We start from the raw sequence: 12,324 nt of genomic DNA, 5'->3' as shown, positions 1-12,324 counted from the left end.
AATATGTTTCACTGATCTGGATCTGCAAATCATGATCTGCACTCATTCGTCGCATTAAAAACAAATAGACATTGGCGCACATGGCTAATTTGCATACGTGCACAGGACTGGTTGGCTCCGCAAGGCAAATAATGGAACATATCTATCTATCTATCTATCTATCAACGCGTGTCTAGTTTTAATGTGATGTATTGTGTGTATGTCCAGTCAGACTTGTTCTGTGTGGTCTTGTAGGCTACTGTCCTGTGTGGGACGAACCACCTAAATGGATTCCCGACGATTTGTGTCGTTTGGTATTAATAAAGACTTGACTATCTATCTATCTAGACTATTTAATTAAAAATGATTCACCTCAGGCTCCGTGAATAGTGGGGAATAGAGGGATAAAAGACAAGAGATATATCCCTTGTCATTTATCCCTCATCTTGTCGATTAGTTTGTTTATTTGACGATTTCAAAAACTTTTTTGGTTTTGTTTAAAGCATGCTACACGCGATTGGTTGGTTAGATTGGTGGCATGTATAGCAAATTATAATGATTCCCGCTTGAATACGAACGTTCTATATCAGGGATGGGCAACTGGCGGCCCGCGGGCCGCATGCGGCCCGCGGCCCGCGGGCATGCGGCCCACGGCCCGCATGCCCACTCAGCCCGCACATAATTATAAAAAAATAAATAAATAATAATAATAATAATAATAATTGATCGAGTTACAGAAAACTCGTTCAAGAAAGATGAGAAGAATTCATAGAATTCAAAGGCAAACCCATGCGTCTAGTTTGCTTAGAAGCGATATCAGTCATTAAAGATCCACTTAAGTCGCCACTACAACTACTACAACTGTTTGTTGGGTTTGAGTTCATTGAGTTGTTGCACTTAATGTTGGGCCACTGTTTTTCAGTTTTTTGACTTCATTGAATGATGATGTATGTGAGCCCTTTGCACTGATAAAAATACTGACCATTCATGTGGCTGTTTGAGCATGGAAAACTTGAAATGAATGTATGTTGGTTCAATTAACATACCGTACATAGGTTATGATTCTGGACGATTTTTTAGGTAGTGGCCATCGCCAAAATGCACCAGAATACTGGAAATCATCTACCAAATTCAAAATTATGTAGCTTCTCTCAGCTCACGTTTAGTTGAAGTGTGCAGTGATGTGGCCCTCCGATGGTTATGATAAAAAATGTGGCCCTCTTTATCATGAAAGTTGCCCATCCCTGTTCTAGATGTAGCCTATAAATACTCCCGCTTATCATCACTTGATATCCAAACCACTATGGCGTTTCGATCTCTGAACTGAAAAAGGGTGGGTTCGTACAACACCGGGTGCCCAGTTACAGCCGCGATTAATACTTCAGCCGACATTTTGTTCAGTGAGTGAATAAAGGTAGGTAGGAACCAAAGTGCCTGCCGATGTTCCCTGGGATCCACGCAAGCGAAGAGCGTCTACATTCCGATTGGCTGTCAGTGTTTGGTCGCTGAAGCGAATAATAGTCATTTGCATAAAGTTAAAAAGTTTTCAACTTCTTTTTGACGCTCTGGTCACTCTACTTTGGCCGCTGGTAGCGTTGGTCGCTTTGGTCACTTTGGTCGCTCTTGCCCATAGAAAGTGAATGACTTCCGGCGATTTGGTCGCTCAATTCGCTTCTGGTGTGGACGGACAGTGAGTCTAGCTTTTCTCATATGAATGCCATCAGAACAAGGGCACGTTGCTCCATGACGAAGCTGCATGAGTGTCTCAGGATGAGCCAAACTAGGCAAACAAGGCAGTGCAATCCTTCTCACTGACTCACTGGCTCAAAATGTCTCATATGTACAGTAGTTCTGTTTTGTGATGATTCAAACAACATTGTTGAATTCTAAATACGTGTCTAAAATATGTGAGAACAAAATCTTTTATAATGATCCGATTAAAAGTGAAGAAGGAAGGAATGCGTCTGACAAGTTTATTCCATGTAGTAGTAATATATATATTAAGTTAGCCCTACTTTAAGTACGATTTATTTGTAGCGATTTATTCACGTAGTTTAAATCGGTGTGGCCCATGAACCCCCAGTGGTTTTCCTTTTCGGCCCACTTGTTAAGGAGGTTGAATAGCCCATTGTATGCAATGTATTTTTTGAACTTCTGCATTTCAGTGACGTGTGCAATGGAAGGGAGGGGGGGGGGACTGGGGGAATTTCAGACATTGGTCATGAGATTTCCCTCTGTCATCCTGCTCTGTTAAACTTAGGGTTGAAGTGAACCAGGTAGTAAACACTCTGCTTGCTCTGTTAAACATGGGGTGAGTTTGAGTGTACCAGGTAGTAAATATTCAGCCTGCTTTACATGGGGTTTGATTGAACCAGTTAGTAAACATTCAGCCTGCCCTGTTAAACAGCGGTTTACATGAACCAGGTTGTAAACATTCAGCCTGCTATGTTAAACATGGGGGTTAAGTGAACCAGGTAGTAAAAATTTAGCCTGCTCTGTTAATCTTGGGGTTTAAGTGAACCGGGTAGTAAACATTCAGCCTGCTATCTAAGTGAACCAGGTGGTTAACATCCAGCCTGCTATGTAAGTGAACCAGGTAGTAAACATTCAGCCTGCTCTAATAAACATGGGATTTTATCGAACCAGGCAGTAAACATTCAGCCTGCTCTGTTAAACATGGGGTTAACATGAAACAGGTAGTAAACATTCAGCTTGCTCTGTTAAACATGAGGTTTAAGTGAACCAGGTAGTAAACATTCAGCCTGCTCTGGTAAACATGTGTTTTAAGTGAACCAGGTAGTAAACATTCAGCCTGCTCTAGTAAACATGGGTTTTAAGTGAATAAGGTAGTAAACATTCAGCCTGAAGGTTTAAAGGTGTGTGTATTGGGAAGTATATCAACAACAACCGCCATTGTTCACATTATTTAATAGTTTATTTAGCTAATTCAATATCAACAATGATTTTTCTCTCTGTTCTTTTACATTTCTATAATAATCTACATGTGTACAATTACAAGTCATGACACGCCCCCTAAGTAACATTTAAATAAATTGAGACGATTTCTGTTATTGCATCATACAATATACCTTTTTTCTGGAGTAGGGTATTTTTAAGTATTGCTAATATTTCCCTGTCACAAATCCTATAAGAGTAGCATTGTCTGAACCCCACAATGTGACCTGCACCCCAACATGTGACCTGCACCCAAATATGTGACCTGCACCCCAACATTTGACCTACATACCAACATGTGACCTGTACCCAAACATGTGACCTGCACCCCAACATGTGACCTACACACCAACATGTGACCTGTACCCAAACATGTGAGATTCAATCGAACATGTGACCTGCAGCCGACATGTGACCTGTACCCCAACATGTGACCTACTTCCCGACATGTGACCTGCACCTCAACATGTGAGTTTCACCATAACATATGACCTGTAGCGCAAAATGTGACCTACTCCCCGACATGTGATCTGCACCCAAACATGTGATCTGTACCCCAACATGTGACCTGTACCCCAGCATGTGAAATGCATCAGGCTGAGTGATGTGAGCTCAGGGCATGAGTCAGGTGCAGACTCTACTGCCTTTGACCTATGCCCATAAGGAGAGAGCTAGAGGGTGTGGCCTAAGGGGAATAGAACGAGCATAGTGATTGGCCGCCGGGCCCTCAGTGTGGGGAGGGAATCGTTTGCGACGGAGTGGAAGATGAGGGTGTAGGACCGTGGAACTCCACAGCATGCTGCAGTTATACGTAGCGGTCACTCGAGACTCGAGCGAGTGCTCTATCTAATGACTAAGAGTTCTGGGGCCGTATTCACAAAGCATTTTATCTTACCGCTAGGAGTGCTCCTAACTCGCGCTAAAACATTTGACGTAGGAGTTTTTTCTTAAAAGTTATTCACAAAGCCGCTGAGACCTACTCTTACTAAGGATAAATCACAAAGAGTGAACTAAGAGTGACGCGCCGTTGCTATGGATTACGTCAATTCTCGTGCACGAGTTTAGAAGCGGTCAGTTCGGTGAATGGTTGTTCAGACGAGCCCACTGAATCACCGAAAAACAAGGAAATAGCCTAGGCTAGAAATGATTTCCTATTAAGTAGTTATAGTGCAGTTAGCAGAATACACGCATGATGACAATTTTGTGCAGACCACGATAATGACGTTGTAGCCTGCACGTTCAAGAGAGAGAGAAAGCAAACAATAAAAATACGTAAAATTTAAAAGAAAATAAATGTTATGAACTACCTAAGTGTTGACTGATTTGTGCCAAGGTGTTTACCTAAAATGTGTTTTCAAAGTGATCCCTAAATGCCTGTCCACTCGGTACCGCACGGCCAAATTCCTTGTCATGTTGATCGCCATCATCATCATCATCATCGTCTGGCTGTGGAATGGTACTCCGCTTGCAGAGGTTGTGTAGAATGGCACATACAGTGATTACTGTGCTTGCCCTCTCTGGGGTGAGGCGTATTTCGCCGTGGAGGACATGAAACTGACGTTTCATCTGCCCAATTCCTCTCTCCACAACATTAAAGTATAACATGCAAGTGATTACGCAGATTACGCTTAGTCCTATGCAGGGGCGCCGAAAAGGGGGGGTAAAGGAGACGGATTCTAGGGGCCCATGATGGAGGGGGGCCCAGAGAGGCCCCTAATGATGATGAAATTATAATACAGAAAAAATAATGACACTAAGTTTCATTCTTTTCATGGGGCCCAAAATCCCTAGCGGCGCCCCTGGTCCTATGCGTAAAGCACATACGCATAGGAGCACACAAACATACACGTCATATGCTAGAGCACACAAACACGACCGGTTGTGGATTGAGGTAGGGTGTCTAGAGCCACGATGTCTAGAGCCGCGTCTTGCATGGATAGTCACTGTCATCCAGCAAGTGACACCTGGTACATCTCAAAAAGCTGCCTCAGACCGCACACCATTAAAATGCGCGAATCATGGGTAGCTGAAGCTCCAGGCCACTTTGCATCAACATCCAGTAGGCTATGTTAAAATTTGCATCAAAAACAACCTGCGTGTTGATGGAATGCACTTTCTTCCTATTGACGAACACGTCCTCGTCTTTTGATGGCGCAATTATTTTTATGTGCGTCCCGTCAATAGCACCGACCACACCGGGCATACCTGCAAGTGCCATGAAGTTGGCTTTGATCCTGTGTAATTGCTGAATGTCCAAAGGAAAGTTTATGGCACGGCTGACTGATGGTTGCGATATTTTTAAATCGTCGGCGTTGCAAAGTTGCATTTCCCCTGTTGCTAAATAACGTAGTGTGGCCAAACATTTTATTTCGGGACTAATCTGATTATTCCTGTTAGTCGGGGATGTTAATGCATCGCGCACTACTCCACAACAAGTTTAATACCCTAACATTTCGTCTCGCAGGCATTTTACGATTCTTTGTGAATAGGTCTTACTGAGTTAGGAGTCCTCTTGAGGACTTTTAAGCTCTCCTAGACTTAGGTGCTACTTTTAGGCCTAAAATACTTTGTGAATTGCTCTTACTGAAAAAAGTTAGGAGTCCTAAATTTAAGAGTGACACGCCCATTATTTTTAGGAGTCACTCCTAAATTCGCCAGTTAGGACCTACTTTTAGCCCTAAGAACCTTTGTGAATACGTCCCCTGAAGAGAGACCGACATGAACTCATTTTAAAACACGGACTCAAGTGAAACAGGGAAACGGTGTTGTGCACGTGGTGCATCCCCCCCCCCCCTCCCCCAACCACCCTGCTGGTGTAGCCGCCTCTCGCGGTGGGCAGAGCTCCACCACAAGCAACAGTGTGCGTTTAGAATTCAGTTTTGTTATGGCAGGGAACAATGAGTATAGTGCCCCTTGGGTTGTGTTCACAGTGTTCAGATGATTCCTTTAAGACACCTCTGTTTGAAACATGAGGTACAGAAACAGCTGGTACCATGAGATCTGCATAAGGGGGAGGGCTGGGTCCCTTCGCAGACATACGCACTGCTAGTGATCGGCCATCGAGGACCGAAGGGAGGAATGCTGGTTGAACCTAGACGGCTACAAGTACTCACATCGCCACTCATAGCCATTCACTTAGCCCCTCACCAAGCCACTCACGAAGCAAGGTGCTAAGCAAGCCACGAAGCAGGCCACTAGGCAAGCCGCTAAGCAAGCCGCTCACTAAGCCACTTACCAAGCCCCTGTCTCAGGTCTCATCACAGCCCCATTGGCCTTCAGTCAGCTGTCTCAGCCTTAACACACGATTCGTCCCTCCTTCACTTGAGTTTCCTCTCCCAGAGAAGAAAATATAGACTAGTATCAATCACTTCTAAAACGGATACTAATACCTTTAAGAGGGAAAGCACGCACACGTAGCTCACAAAATACAGATCTAATAAGTGCATATTGTCCGGTCCATGTTGTGTGTGGAGGTTAGAATGATGCTGGGTGGACACAGGAGGACGTTCCCACACTCAGGAAGAGAAGGTGTTGGTTGGACAGACCGGGACGGAGGAGTGGGTCGCAGGGGGGATTGAAGAGGTAGGGCTTTGCATCAGTCATGTTAAACGAAAAAAAACAATCCTTGAAAGAAAAAAGATCCCATTGTCATCTGCACGGCCTGGTCTTTGTCCCTCACAGCTCCAACCGCCTGAACACTTAGGAAGATGATCGATGTGTGAGGACCTCCGTGTTTTTTTCATGCATTTCTCCGGACGTCCCCTAGGCAGATGTCCCTTAGGCAGACCGTCCCTTAGGCAGACCGTCCCCCCAGGCCGGCCCCCCTGACGGACGCCAGGCTGCTGGAGGATGAAGGGGAAATGAGAAAGAAGGGGTGGATGGATGAATGTCCGCCTCGGTGAAACATGTCACCGGTCCGTGGGCTTCACAGTGTGCTTCTCCCCCCGCCGGGCCCCCCGGTCCGGTCAGTAGGGGGCGAAGAGGATGGGGCCGTGCGCGGTACGCATGGGGCCCGGGGCGGGCCGCAGCAGGCTGAGGGGGGTTCCCTGTAGCAGGTGGGGGTGATGGGGGTGGTGGTGGGGGTGGTGGGGGTGGGGGTGGGCGCCGGGGCACGCGGCCCGTATCTGCGCCGTACCTTATGGTAGGAAGCAGAGGGGGTTCGTTAATCAGAAGATCTGTAAGGCATTGTCTCTAGAGACGAGCAGCAACAGTAATGTAATAAATAAATAAATACCGATTATTGAAATCAAACTGGCACGGGTGTGGGTGATTATTATTTTATTAAACATTTGAAAGTGGAACTGGACAACCAAAAGGTAGCCGACCCTATTTAATCGGAAGTCGTGTTTGTATCTGTTAGGCCCATTAAGAAAGTTGTCCTTTTCAGGCTTCCTCTTTTGCCCAAAAAAACACAGGTTGCGTTAAATCGGAATACCCCTCATTGGGGCAAGTTTACAACGTTTCCATGTTGTGCAAGACTTTTACGAACTTCCATCATTATCCAAGAAAACTTCAACCTTAAACCTGTCCATTATTGTTGCCGTTCTGACCAGCTGTTTCCATACCGGTAATTGCATTGACCGGCTCCTGGAGTTTGGCCCTTTAAGAACGCCTATGGGTGTGTTCCGTAACGTTAGCTCCTTCCCTTTAGGCTACTTTGGCGGGAGAAGCAGTAGCAGTTAGTGGTCAAGCAGCAGGAAACGAGAACTGTGGAGATGATACGGCAGAGCTGCACCATTAAAGGCGAGGTCGTCTGTAGCGGTCTGTCTCCAGCGCTTCATGGAGAGTTAGTCTACAGACACGGAGGACTAGCAGGAGGCCGACCTGTTCCTCAGGGCCCTCCAGAGACGGCCCAGGGGCGAGAAGGCCCTGGTGAGCAGCAGGTGGTAGGACCGGCGGAACTGGGGGTTCATCACTGCGTAGAGCAGCGGGTTGATGCAGCTGTTGAGCCAGGTCAGGCTGGCGCAGAACATGTAGAGGATCGGCGGAGCGCGGCCCCTCTGGTCGGCCAGGATCAGCAGCAGGAACGGGACGAAGCAGAACACGAAACACAGGAAGACGGCGAAACACATTCGGGTCACCCGCTTTAACTCGTCGCCCCCGGAGCTCTGGGTCGCACGGGGGGGGGTCGTGGATGGAGGGGTCATAGACGGAGGGGAGGTGGACGGAGGGGTCTTAGATGGAGGGGAGGTGGACGGAGGGGTCTTAGATGGAGGGGAAGTTGACGGAAGGGACGTTGGTGGCGGGGTCGTAGATGGTGGGGTCAAAGCCGGAGGGGTGGTGGCTGACGGGGTTGTGGCCGACTCCTCTGGGGAGGCCCTGGCCGTGTGCGAGTCCAGGGCAGAGCGAGTCGGCTGTGGTTCCCCCGGCTCCTTGTACCACGTGGCTCCGGCCCTGTGTGCGGGCGGTTCCCCCTGGCTGACGCCGCTGTCGTCCTCCGTCCCGGCCGCCGGAGCGACCTTCATCCTGGAGGAGCGGCGGCTGGGACAGTGGCGGAGGACGGCCCGGGCCGCCAGGCGGACCCTCCGGTAGATCAGCAGGTAGAAGACGCCCACGCAGAACAGCCCCGCGAAGCAGTAGAGGAAGAGCAGGATGGTGGTGTAGGGGCGGCCCCGCGTCCAGTGGAAGCTGCAGGTGCAGACCAGAGGCATGAAGACGTACACGGGCCAGAACGGGCCGAAGCTGGCCAGGCCCAGGGCCCAGGTGGAGGGCAGCAGGAGCAGCAGGCCGCGGGCGGAGAAGAGCCGCTCGAAGGTGGACCTCCGCTGCACCAGGAGGTAGCGGCTCACGGCGATCAGGCAGAGCGTGAGGACGGACACGGCGTTGGAGACGTAGAGGAGCAGGCCGAAGGCCCGGCAGCCCAGCGCGCCGCCTCGCCACCGCAGGTGCAGGTAGGAGTCGGTGACGACGGGCTGCAGCAGCGCGCAGTACAGCAGGTCGGCCAGCGCCAGGTTGACGATCAGCACGTTGAAGCGGGTCCGGATGCACGGGTCAGTGGCGAAGGCCAGGACGGTCATCAGGTTCCCCACGGTGCCAGTGATCGTGACCAGGCACCCCCACAGCACGGCAAAGTAGCGGTATTCCACCACCAGGGGGTGGTAGCAGGAGAAGTAGGTCTGGTTATCTGAGTCCCAATCATGGGTCAGATTTCTGAGTACAGTCCAAAAAACAAACCAAAGGATGAATTAGTTAGAATAGTATGGGACATCTCTGACATCATGTTAGCACGGGTCCATTAAATACATGGAAGCCAGGAACTGGCATAAAGATGATCTATCTACTGATTTACAGAGAGCACAGTGCCGCTAATATCGATTATGCAGCTCTACTTATTTAGAGAGAGCACACTGCTTCTAACATAGATAATGCAGCTCTACTGATTTGCAGAATCAATTCCCCGTGAAGGTGATGGTGTTGTAAGCTGGAGCCATCAGCTTTCTGTAGTTCTGTTTTCTAAGATGCAGAACTGCAATGCATTTCAAGAGCGGTGCTATCAACTTAGTAGTGAGTAAAACTGAAGTTGAACTTCTCTGTTGGAGAGCCAGATTGAGGTTCCTCCCACTATATACGGAGATTATAATGTATGCGTAAATTAAACAAATTAATAATTTTAGATAATTCTTTTAATCTATAGGGACTGAGGAGTCAACACAGAAGCAGTCCATAGTAATCAGTCTCACCTTGTTGAGGCGTCCCTCCAAGCCGATGGCTCCATGATAGATGAACACTGAAGACGAGTTTCTGCCACATCCGCGTCTAGCCTGCAGATGAACGCTAAATCCTGTTAATGATGTATGCCAGGCCTATTCAACTAGTGGCCCGTGGGCCAAATGCGGCCCCTTTTAATTTTTTTCTGGCAATCAAGAGGTTGCATGCAAAAAATAAACAAAATAAAGGCGAAACATATTTGCATGCAAATCAGGTTTCTTTGTGTAGCCGGTGATACTAGCCAGTATCAGTACCTCACAATCAGGAACTGGCATCACTTATTCTGACAATGTTTGGCTCAACCGATACGTGTGAGTCTAGCTTTTCTCATATGAATGCCATCAGAACAAGGGCACGTTGCTCCATGACCTAGGAGAAGCTGCATGAGTGTCTCAGGATGAGCCAAACTAGGCAAACAAGGCAGTGCAATCCTTCTCACTGACTCACTGGCTCAAAATTTCTCATATGTACACAGGGGTGGACTGGGACAAAAATTCAGCCCTGGCATTTTCTGTCCAGACCAGCCTACTACATTATCAGCAGTAGGGGTGGGACGAGACGAACGGGAAGAACCCTGTATGTATTAAAACAATTTAATCAAGTACATACATCCGAATAATAGTACAGCACTGCAAATAGCAGTTGTTGCTTTTTTTTGTTTTTGTTTTTCAAGTTTGTGTCTCTTGTGCTGCTGACAAGAAAGTTATGAAACCTGAACAGGAAGTTAACAGACATCCTGTGGTCGCTGCATTTCAAACCCCCATATCTACATATCTACAAAATCCTTGATAAATATCACACTTGATCCAACGCTAAATTCTCTCTTGCAGTTTTTAGTCTGTGAATGTGAAAATCTATTGGTGTAAGCCCAGCATTAGTTAAAACCAGACTCGGACAATAATAACAAAATATCCTGACAAATAATCTAAATAGAAACATATTACAGACAGTAGCAGCATTAGAGCTGAAACTCATTTGTTTCAACTGTGACTCAGTCATTGTGAAAACATAAATAGAGAATTGAATGTTTTTTATCTGTAGCTGCGAGAAAAAGTCTAAGACATGAATTACAGGTCTGAACAGATATGCATTCTCATATTAGACATTAGACTTTTTCACACAGCTCAGGGGTTGACACTAACGGTTGCCCGCTTGCCCGGGGCAAGTTAAAAAAATGTTTGGGCAAGTTGAGATTTTTTCTGGTTGCCCGAACGGGCAAGTGGATTTTGGGTGGATGTTAATATAAAAGCTATTTATTCAAATGTTTTTAGAAACTGCAGAACAACCTTTTGTTCCGCAAAACCACACAAAATAGAAGTATTTGCAATTGATCAGCGCGCTGTCTTCTCTTCTCTCGATAGCGATCTTTTTCACGAAATTGGACCCTCACAAACTACTGTATATATTACATGAAAGCTGAGCCTCCACTTATTCCAACAGTCCAAACCATATCATTCTGTGACTAAAACTCGCAAATAACAACTTAAGAAGAAACGTCCCCTTTTCTTTTAACAACCAAAAATGAAGTATTACCTTTGTGATTTTTGTCCACAAAGTTGATTCTGATCGAATAAAACCACCATAAACAGATTATCCAGTATCTGGGCCAAATTTTGCAACTTAACATGGTGTTTTCAATCAATGAATAAGAGAAGGTTTCTTAGGAAATAGGTAAATTGCCTTCAGTCAGAAAACATATTCTTCAGCGCAATCTAGTGGCCATATATTTATTTGCGAGTGTTTGGCTTGGTGCATTCGATTGCCCTGAACTTTAAATAGAGGTGTCAAGTGTCAAAATTGTAAGATATCTACCTTATTTGTGTCTCATAGTAAGACAGCGCTCCCAACTGATAACGACCAACTGATACTGATAATTATTACAGGTGGAAATGTTATCTTCCACTTATGCTGTGTTCCATGGCTTTATTCACTTTATCCAAGTATTATCCCCATTGAATATTTCACTTGCACAACAATCTTTCTTTTGGCCCAAAGATGACATTATCGCCCTTGCAGTTGTGGAGATATAATCTCTTTACTTTGGGTATGTTCTTTCCTGAAAAAAACGTTTCCCCTGATATCGAAAATGGTATAGAATATCGATCTTTTTCCAGGAATAGTGTTGAAGTTAGCAAATCCAGTATCGTGACTGACAACCCTACTAGAAACGCGATTGTGATTATTCAGTTAGAGCTACAAGAAACTTGAAAGTTTAAAAAGACATATCTTTGCTACTACCTCTGACATTTAGTTATGTACATTTGCATCAAATCATGCAGGTCTACATATAACTTGGCGATAGCTTGCAACTGTGGACTGAAATCACTTCATGGCACGATGTGACCGCTCGATAAATAAGTAAACAAAGAGAAGTTTGTTATTTTTTAAACACATGTGTGGAAGCTAACTTTCAGCTTCAGTCTGAGCTAGGAGGATTTTTCTGAGCCCCCCCAAAACCAGGCCGGGTGCCTGGCAAAAAGAGGCCCGTTCACGATTCTGATTATAATTTGGGCAAGTGAACATTACATTCGGGCAAGTTGAACCTGACCTGTACTTGCCCGATGGGCAAGTGCTTTTGAAACCTTAGTGTCAACCCCTGCAGCTATAGATAAAAACAAAAAATATAAATTCTCTATTTATGGTTATATTTATATATATTGCCCTACTTCCTCGTCCGCAGCC

General features: G+C 46.1%; 1 protein-coding gene across 1 annotated transcript; it reads right to left on the bottom strand.

Moving 5' to 3' along the window:
* Positions 1-7,197: 7,197 nt before the first annotated feature.
* Positions 7,198-9,815, bottom strand: LOC115557178 (G-protein coupled receptor 84-like). Its single transcript, XM_030374791.1, has 2 exons — positions 9,615-9,815; positions 7,198-9,084 (listed from the first exon to the last, which is right to left on the bottom strand). The coding sequence occupies exons 1-2, from the start codon at positions 9,647-9,649 to the stop codon at positions 7,743-7,745; spliced, it is 1,377 nt and encodes a 458-aa protein (XP_030230651.1). The 5' UTR covers positions 9,650-9,815; the 3' UTR covers positions 7,198-7,742.
* Between the last annotated feature and the right edge of the window lie 2,509 nt (positions 9,816-12,324).

Source organism: Gadus morhua, chromosome 13, assembly GCF_902167405.1.
Source record: "Gadus morhua chromosome 13, gadMor3.0, whole genome shotgun sequence".
NCBI classification, from domain to species: domain Eukaryota; kingdom Metazoa; phylum Chordata; class Actinopteri; order Gadiformes; family Gadidae; genus Gadus; species Gadus morhua.
Note: the sequence above shows the minus strand (reverse complement) of the source record. Positions and strands in the feature narration are given on the sequence as shown.

Coding starts and splice junctions, on each gene's coding strand:
- LOC115557178 (XM_030374791.1), bottom strand. CDS start 9,649: ATGGAGCCATCGGCTTGGAGGGACGCCTCAACAAG. Junction 9,085..9,614: donor TGGAGGGACGCCTCAACAAG/GTGAGACTGATT, acceptor GACTGTACTCAG/AAATCTGACCCATGATTGGG.